The following is a 10,293-nucleotide window of genomic DNA, read 5'->3' as shown; positions in this document are numbered from 1 at the left end:
CAAGCCCGCATGTAAGCATGGGTAAAAAACCACTGAAGCGCCTAGCTGCATATATTAGCCACCGCTACACCGTCTAAGTCTGAAGTATGCAGTGGCTAATATATGCAGCTAAGCGCTTCAGTGCTTTTTACCCATGCTTACATGCGGGCTTGTCGCGTTGTCGCAAAGCCGGTTGATGACAACCTTTTGTCAAACGACTGTATAAGAAGTGTACACCGTCAAGGATTCTCGAAGCGGTCAGCGTCATTAACTGAGAGACGTTCGAGGCTCTGGGGCCAGGGTAGCGGAAAGAAACCCCTCTCCCCCCCCCCCCCCCCCCCCTACTTCTTATACGAGCTAAAGCTCCTAACACCATCAAAAAAGTACTTCTCGACATCTCCCCATCAGTTTTCAGGCGAGCTCCGCCACACCCCGAGACAATAGGCTAGCGAGGCATATCATATCTTAAAACATGAACTATATTGCAATTTTCCTTGTCTTTTAGTCAGGGATTAATGCCTTGGGTGACTATTTTCTAAATGCTTGCAATAAAATTAACATAACTCGCAAGAGGAATCTGAGAACTGCATAGTTCTATTCTGTTCTTTTTCAGGAGAAAAAAAAGGAAAACTGGGCCGACTTTTATCCAGAATTGCAGCCATAGGCTGAATTGCTCTGGATTTACACGGGGTCTTATACGGACTGCTATATATAAGGCGCACTGTGCTGCCGCGAAGTTTACATGAGAGAGTGTTAGTATGCTAATGCCCCTTTAGGTTATGCGGCCAAGAACAGACACTGGACATGGACTCTGCCTTCTTCAGTGGTTCTTTAACGTCCCAAAATAACAGGTTGGTTAGCTAGGTTTTTGCGAGACGGGACCGCCATTTAACGTAGTCATCCGAGCCTCGAGGGATTAGTGAGTCCCCAATGTAGAGAGCCAGGTGTTTTTACACCCCCCGAAAAAGACTATAGAAACATTATTAAAGTAGAACCATGGGTGTACGTGTTTTATTTTAAACCATGGATACATTTAGTTATTCTTTATTGGTGATCCAATCTTCGGAACAGTATTAGACAATATAACAGTGCAACATCAAAGTCAACAAAGGAAAGCAACTAATAACACCTTTGCTGATCATGGCCGAAATTGCACTTTGTACATTCTCTAAGAGATACACTTCAGGTGTACCGCCGGTATAGTTAGATGACCAGTTTACTTTGTTTGCGCCGGCTTTATATTTGCTCTCTTCCAACGTCTTCATAGGAGGCTATGTGGATGTTTCCGAGTGTTAAATTGCAGCAAGGCAGTGTTTAATTGCAAAATAGAGTAACTTAGTTAACAAGCGGACGCAGGTCCCATACTGGCACAAGAGAACCGCTAATCCATCTCTTGAAATGCACTAGAATTACACCACCTGTAACGTGCGTGGGGATCAAAGAAACAAAACCTTTGCTTGAAGTTAATTGTTTAAATAAGATTACGTTCTTGATTGATGCAGACTACAATTTTCCATATTCTTTCAAATAGCGCAAACTCAGAAATCAGTCTCTGTTTTTTCACGAGTTATTTTTTATCGATTGAAATAATCAAATTAAACTGGTTAGAAATCCTGATAACTTAAAGAAAAAAGAGCTTTATCTGATGTTCAAATTTACTGGATGTCTGTTCTTGTTAACAGTCTTTGTCAGTCAATAATGGATTGTTAAATATTTTGATGAATGACTTGGAGATCATCAGCAAATGATAAATAGGTACTCGATCATTTGTGCAACAACAGAATAGTCTGCGATCCTAATCAATAGCAATTAGTGTCAGTAAAGACACAGGACACCAAAATATAAACAGACAGATAAGTTATTATTATATTATTATGATATATTATTATTATTTCCAAAATCCAATTATGATATATTATTATTATTTCCAAAATTTAATTTTCCAATTTTTCAGCGCGCGGTTATAACGAACAAGAAGCAAATATGATTGCATGCAATATAATGGTCACCTGTATAACCATTGATTTGCAAACTGCGACTAAGTAATCTTTCTCGCGAAAACCATTTTGCTTGAAAGTTAAAAAAGAAATTCCAAAAATGTACAAACGTTTTTAAAAATTTGCCATATTCTAATTGATAACGCTTTCGTAAGAGCGTTCAACCTCGCCGATTTTCTAGAGTGCTCCATATTCTGTCCTCTAATTTGTCACTACACACAAGCACTACACTCAGAAGTATTGGCCATTTGCTTATGCTGTCCATTAATATAACTGGAGAGTTGTATGCAAGATCACCCTAAGGCAGCATTGGCTTCGTGTGCCTTATAAAAGCCCCGCGCCTCAAAAGCCACAACCACTTCCTAAACCATATTCAAGTCAACCCGACAAAAGCAAAACCAGCAAAACTATAATGGCAAATAGCGGATATTCTGCGTTCAAACCGGTTGGAAATTATATTCTAGAATCAAAACACGACAAAAAGCAAAGATGTTACGATCGTGATTTCTGCTGCACGGTAGAAAGACCTGGACTGTTAACCATTCCTGATGATTACACGTGTTGGAAAGTTGGTCCCATGTGGCCCTTTTGGAGCCCGATTCCTACTCAGTTTCTGAGGTTTAACAGCTTCGTGACGTACAGCCACGAGAAACCAAACCAGTCTTACATTAGCCTGATATCTGAAGCAATCCTTTCATCCCCAGAACAAAAACTAATTCTCAGTGATATCTACAACTTCATCCTGACGCGATACCCGTACTTCAGAACGAAGGGGACAGGCTGGAGAAATAGCATTAGACATAATCTCTCCCTAAATGAATGCTTTGTCAAGGCGGGTAGGAGCCCCAACGGCAAAGGACACTTTTGGGCTATCGACGCCACCTACTTTGATGACTTCAGACGTGGAGATTTCCGGAAGAGACGATCCTACAGAAGATACAAATCGAAGATATCTAACAGGGGACGTGTAGACGATGCGTTCGAGGGAAAAGTTGAGTTACTAAAGGTGGATAGAGAGTGCGGTGACCACAAAAGAGATGATATTTCCTGGGATGGCTACAAAAGGCAAGCTCAAGACAGCACAAAACAAGCACTTCTTGGTTATGGCGACCATAAAAGTGATTATATCGCCTTGGGTGTCAATGAAGGGCAAGTCAAAACGAGAACTGATGAGGAAGAAATACTACTAAGGAATAACGTGCTTACACCGCGCTACAAGATGCAAAGGGTAGTCTCGTCTACTCGTCAAGTTATTCCTATCATGATTGCAGACAAACCCAAATACGATGCCTCAACGACTCCCGTCATGGCTAAAAGAAAGAAAAGCTTTGATGTCGAGAGTCTTCTAGCCCCATAGACGATAAGTCAGCACGGCTCTACTAACTAAAGTATCCCAACCGATGACTTATTGAGCAATAAGAAATTACATTAGTGTAAGCTTCAGCAAGTAGGTTATATAAAAACTCTTATTTAGATTGAAGTGCAAATTAAGGCTTTTTTGAGGGGCGGATACAAGGTGGGTAGATTGGGTAGAAATCCACCACCCCTTTTTGAGTCAAATTTTGTTTGAGAAAATAAGTAACTGAGGGACGGGAGGTAATGTCCATGCGCATTCTCCTGCTTGACCTTGCTTACGCGACAAATCCAATTCAGCGTGAAGTATTGTAAGATCTATGTAGTGACCTACCAAGAACCACTGTATCAGTTATAAACTGTCTATCCGGCGCTCACTGGATCAGTTAACATCTTAAATACTTTAAGCCCGTAGGCAAAAGCGCGGTAAAAATTAGCCTACGTAGCGGCGAAATATGTGCTGCTTGTACGAGAAACAGCTTTTTGCACCCAACACTGACTTCAATGGAGTTGAAAATATTACAGCTGACGAAATGCCTCGACAGAATTAGGACGATAGTGTTCAAAGTGTTATCGTGCCGATTAATAATTATGTTGCTGTTTCATAATAATTATAAATAGTAAATTAAAAACTATTACAAAAGTTATAGCGTCTGCTGTAAGCAATCCTAGTGATCCCACGACGCATTGAACCCTGCAAAAGATTGCTTTTTATTAGATGCAAGACACTAACTCTTTTCAAGAGAAAATGGCATCTTTATTCTTAATTTTTTTCAGCATTATTATCCCTCGCAATGTCAAACAACTAAGGGATTGGCCTTGCTCAATACATGCTGTCATTTTTTTATTTAAGAAGTCTACTGATCCGCCAAAAAACTCAAGGGCCGCTGACATAATAACATATAAATTTAATCCTGTTTACGAGATAAACAATATAATAAACAAGCTTACGGCTTAGCTAATGGTTTGTAAAAGCAAGTATATGGCATTTGAATCAATATTTGTTACTATTTTCGACCAACAACGTGAATCGTTGAGAGTATTGTAAAAGAGTAGTAGTGGTCGTCGCTTTATTGGCAAACCAAGAGCCAGACCTGCTAGAATTATACAAAAGAACTCAAAAAGATTAATCGCTTTCTATAACAAACAGACCTCTTACACGTAGGAATGTTATCAGCTACACCCTATTGAGTTTCCAAGCGGTGTCACTCAGTCAGAGTGACGCGACAAAGGCTAGTCAGCCTGTTCAACAAAAGGATAATTAATTAGAGTTTCAAACCAGACAAAATAAGCTGCCGAAAAAAGCTTATTTGTCAATTTCTTCCCACCCTTCATCCTATTAAATAGATAGTAAGGATTTCCTGAAAGGAGAGGGAGGGGGGGGGGGGGGGGGGGGCAGAGGTCGGGGTCCGGAGTCAAATATATCGCCAGCGAAAAAGTCTGAGATTTAGACTCATCCCTAGTCTTCTCTCATTGGTCGGGATTATTTAAAATGGCGGATCTTTAGAGCAAGCAGGAAATCAAAAGGTGACGTTTAATAAAGAGGTCGGCTAAAAAGGCCAATATCCTTTTTTTATAACTTATAAAAAGAGTTTTCGCAAATCTTTGTGTCATTTTAATGTTATACACCTTTACACTATAAAATAATTTCCACCCACAGGATTTGTGCCACATTTCTTTAATACCATATGTATTTTTTTTATTTATTTATTTCATTTTATATTCATTCTTTCATTTATTCTTTCATACATTTATGTTTCCACTCACTCTAGTCACTTTTTCTTCTATTTTTCTATTCATGTATCTAATGACATGGTTTAATCAGCTCTCCCATAAAATAATATAGTAACTATGAATGAAACACGTAATATACAACATTAGCTTGGGGAACCTGTGGTTTTCTCTGTGATATTATCATCATTCCATTAAAAGGTTTCTAATGGCGACAAAATAATTCATACGTGTACTTAGAGCCTAAGTCCCTCGCAATGCGCAACCTTATCGTACTATGTAATGGTAACATCTAAACACGGTCCCACTAGTCTACTTATCAATGTACACAGCACTCAACACCAGGCAACTATAACGCTGCATATATTTGAACACATATTTTTTCCTTCTAACTAACATTATTAAATAGACTCGCAAAAGAACATCATGCAAGAGCCCATGCAAGTCACGTTGTTGGTAATGAGCACCAAACAAAAGAAACACGTCTACATAAGAAGGGAAAAGGAAGAATATATATAAACATCACCAGGGAACAACGCTGAGGTTATTACCAGGTGATCCAGGAAATTCAAAATACGGAAAGTGTTTCATCCTCCCCTGAAAACAAATAAAAAGGGGAAATAAGGGAAAACATTTTAAATCGTCGAAAAATGCAGCGCGTTTTCTGCAAGAGGTATCGTCTTTCCGATATTCTTGTCTCGGAAAGCCCTAGGGCTACCAACTCCATTAGCGTTAAGGCTTAATACGCTAAGATGTGTTATTGTTTTTATGTTGCCGAGATTGTCATTATCAAATTATCAAAAATCGATTCGCAAAAGCAAAAAAGTTTATTTTTCGCTCATGACTGATAGGATAGATCTTTGTAAGGAGTGCTAGGGAATCTATCAAGATAAATTTTAGCTAAACAGCATCCGTTTGCTACAGTACAGTAGGATAAAAAGCTAAAGACTTTTTCATCAAAAAGAACAAAATTCTTCTTGTATGCCTGTTCGCGTCTAAACATTTAAAGTCATGGAACCTGCGGACTGCAGCGTTCGATTCTTAGATCGTAAAGACATTATTAGCCCGTCCGCTCTAAAACAGGAAAAGCCAAGGATCTTACGCATGAAAAGCAACGAAAGGCAACGACACAAAACTTCTCCAATGTCAGACGAGATGAAAAAGGTACTAGTTGAGCTTGCGCGTATAGATCTAGTACCTAGGGAGGATGACAAAATTCCAGCGCAGAAAAAAAGGAAACGAAAACCGAAGAAGAAAAGTGGAATGGAGATAACGGGAAAAGCGAGCCTTTATACGCCAAATGTCAGGCAGCAGCATTTGAATGGTTTCCGAAGAAAAAGAATTTCCTTGAATAGCGAAGACTTTAAATTAGGAAACCAAAAAAGAAGCGTTTATTCACTAATAGCATATAACGCAAAACCTCACGACGAGCGAGTTACAGGAGCTCGGTTAAGATCATTTTCAATGGATGATACGAAGAGAAAATTTGAGTATCGACACTATAGGATTGCGAGTAAACCGAAACACCTATCAAAGAGTCTAGAAAAAGCTACGGCTTGTGTGGCAATACAGAAAGTAAAGCAAGCAAACGGAGCGGCGAGCCAAAGTTTACCCATTTTGCGAGATCGAGCGCAAACATTTCCTGGGATTGCAAGTTGTGTTTTAGACCAGTCACAAAAACACATCGAAAATAAGAGACTGGCCCGGACCGATCGATCTGCTGAAGTAAATCCAGATTAAAAAACTCAGAACACAGTTGCCACGTCGATCACCAGATTAGATACGACTGATATTTTAAAAAGATGTGAACGCTGGCTAGTCTCACGTGGAAATGAGCTCAACAACTAAACTGCCTTTTCTCGCAGTTCATAAGCGGTTTATACAGTGGTACCTCTATTCAGTGGCTATACAAAGTCACAAAATATTTCTCTGCAGGCCAAGCTATACATTCAAGCGATTTCTCTTGGTTTCGAACCAAACATGGCTAATATAGACGTGGTGCCATTTGTGTGTTTTAGTACAAAAATGAAAATAGAAAAATCATCTTCAAGTCACGTATTAGTTTGAAGTGTTCTTAGCGATCTAAAATGGTCAATTCAGATCTGAACTACACTTTGCGATCTCCAGGACGTCTCATCAGCATCACCACTACTATCATCATCGCAAACAGCATCATAAATTATTATCATCACCATCATCATCACTACCACTACTATCATCATCATCATCGCAATCATCAGCATCATCACCACCAGCATGATCATCGTCACTATCATCATCACTACCACCGTTTTTGTCATCATCGTCACCATCATCATCACTACCACTACTATCATCATCATCGCAATCATCACCATCACCAACACCAGCATGATAATCATCGTCACTATCATCATCACTACCACGGCAAAAAAAGTCGAGTTTGCACCTAGCGCAGACATGCGGAATATCCGGGGCAAACGTGGAATATTCCATTTGTTTGCGCGCGTCTTCCCCGAGAGAATATTCCGTGTCTTACACATGTCTTACACGGTGATAAAAGTTCATTGTTACCCAGCCTAGTTTTTATATACAATGCTCAGTAATACTCTACACAGCAAAATTGATAAGTTTATAAACAGTATGGACTGCACAACTAATGTAATCCTCAGAGCTAATAATCTCTTTACTGAGTGATGAACCAGTAGCGTGTCAGCTGCTGATAAATAGCTTGGTATCGCACTACCGAAGCCTCGAACGAAATATAAATCATAACAGAATAAGTTCTTTGTTTGCTTCGCTGTTATCCAAAGAAATTAAAGGTTATTGGCTTATCTCCTTATAAATAAATAGCTTGGCTAAATTACGGTGGCCCATAAGTAAATGGTATTGTAAGTTTAATAATTTAGTTTGTTAGGACATTGTTTCAACCGTTATCGAAGCTTTACTTTCCCCTCTGAATATCCTGACCCACAAAATATATTCTTAACTCACCATTAACTTTATAATATGCATTCCACTGAATCTGCGTCTTTAGGTTGTGGGTACTTCCCAAAGCCGGTACAGGCCGGTTGAGGGGTCAATGTGTTAAAGTTAATTTTTTGTTTTACCTTACAGAGGTTTTTCTGCAGTAGGTGATCATGATGATGGTGGTGGTGATGATGCTGATGGCCAGGTGGTGCTAGTGATGGTTCTACTGATCTTGATGGCGATGATCGTGCTGGTGGTGTTGATGATGCTGATGGCCAGGTGGTGCTAGTGATGGTTCTACTGATCTTGATGGCGATGATCGTGCTGGTGGTGTTGATGCTGCTTATGATTGCGACGATAATTTTAGTGCTGACAAGGTAGTGGTGATGATGGTGATGATAATGACTGCGTCTTGAAGAAGATAGGAATTCGAGGTAGTTATAACACGCGTAACGCTGAGGCGGTTAACCGTCGACCAACTAAGACCGCCAAAATGTTGAAATGAAATAATCCGCTGGCCCCTGATGATATGATAGGTGCAGCTGTGTTTGACTTTGACGGGCTGTATAAAACTTTGTAAATTCAGCTCAAAAAAAGCCAGGAGTCAATGGGTTAAGAGGTACTATAAATTTTATTTTCACGGCGATAGTTGTTTTTTGCCATAATGCACAGCGCGCCAGGTGAGCTACGTCACGTGACAAACAGTCTAAGATCCCAAATATGCTCGACCCCGTCCCCAAGTATGCGTTTTCAAAACAAAAAAATTCGCGTCCACACGAAGCGTTTTTATTTGGAAACGGTCCGTCCGCACGAAAACGCAAATACGATACGAAACGATAAAAAGCTCTACAGCGCATGCGTCTGATCACTATTTTGCTTATCTACTGCGCATGCGTCTGTTCACTATTTTGTTTATCTACAGCGCATGCATCTGTTCACTATTTTGCTTATCTACTGCGCATGCGTCTGTTCACTATTTTGCTTATCTACTGCGCATGCGTCTGTTCACTATTTTGCTTATCTACAGCAAATGCGTCTGTTCACTATTTTGCTTATCTACAGCAAATGTGCTCGTTCATTACAATTACCGCCATCTACAGCCCGTGCCATAGTAAAAAAAAAAACATCGAAATTTACGGCCGTTTTCGTACTTCCACAGCGGTACCAAAAGGGTCGTTTAAAAAATTTTCTACTCTGGAGAGCTTTTTCAAATTGTTCCGTTTTCGATTATCGTTTTCGCGTTTACGTGTAGACGATACCCGAATCCGTTATGTTTTCAAATGAAAAGGGATACGTGGGGATGGGGTCTTACAAAAGTGGAAAATGGAACACACATGATGCAAACCTCGTGTCACACAGGTTTAAAACCAGATGAGTTTTTAACGCGAAATTAAAAGTACTTCCAAGCAAAACAAGCGCTGAATGTTTAAAACAGATGCTGATCGGTTAAAAGGAGCTTTGGGATACCGACTCCGGAAGGAACCCGAGATAAACTTTCAGTTAATCTAGGTTCAACGACAAAAAATAATAATACTTATTTTACCCCTGAACAGGAAGAAATTTCGATACAAGAAAAATCACCCATCAAAGCTGGAAATTTTTGGTACAAAATATACCAATTGCCGATGAGTCTAAAACAAGGACAGAACAGCCTTGTACACGGTTGTCTTTGGTGGCTGCACGTGTGACGGCACTTGTGCTAGCGTGCCATGGCAAGGGTATTGGCGTGTTCCGGGCCGATTTCTTATTATGTTGACATTTTGGCTGACAAGGTATCGTACCCTATTTAAACGGAGAGGTAAAATCAACATTCAGCAAATCACTAAAGAGTCATCCATCATGATCTGTATTGTGTGCTTGCTTGTGTTAATAAACTTTTTTTCCTTCGTGCACGTACAGTAAAAACAAACTAGACTGTCATCTACAAAAAGTGTTTGCTTTTTTGTGAAAGGTGTCGCCTATTTTTAGGCCTCTTTGATATAGATACAGCACTGGTATGTATAAAGGTAATTTTGGTAGCCTAATTCTTTTTCGTGATTTATTATTAGTTTTCTGTCAAAAGAAAGGATAGGCGAGGAGATAAAAATCAAGTGGTAAGTTTCGAAATAAGACTAATGTTTTTAAAACAATTGGTAAATCAATTATTAATGATAAGCTTTATTTAGTAACATCAATTTGATCGCAAATCGTTTGTTCAAAAATCAATTTGTTTTTCGCCTTTTCACAACGAAATTTTAATAATAGGCGATGGCCAGTAGAAAGCGCTGCTAATTGTTCAGGTTTC

General features: G+C 39.5%; 1 protein-coding gene across 1 annotated transcript; it reads left to right on the top strand.

Moving 5' to 3' along the window:
- Window positions 1-2,178: 2,178 nt before the first annotated feature.
- Window positions 2,179-4,453, top strand: LOC116616930 (forkhead box protein B1-like). The gene has a single exon (XM_032379152.2). The coding sequence runs from the start codon at window positions 2,389-2,391 to the stop codon at window positions 3,331-3,333; it is 945 nt and encodes a 314-aa protein (XP_032235043.2). The 5' UTR covers window positions 2,179-2,388; the 3' UTR covers window positions 3,334-4,453.
- The last annotated feature ends 5,840 nt before the right edge of the window (window positions 4,454-10,293 follow it).

The sequence above is a fragment of the Nematostella vectensis genome, chromosome 3 (assembly GCF_932526225.1).
Source record: "Nematostella vectensis chromosome 3, jaNemVect1.1, whole genome shotgun sequence".
In the NCBI taxonomy this organism is placed as follows: Eukaryota; Metazoa; Cnidaria; class Anthozoa; order Actiniaria; family Edwardsiidae; genus Nematostella; species Nematostella vectensis.
This window is presented reverse-complemented; position numbering and strand designations above follow the sequence as displayed.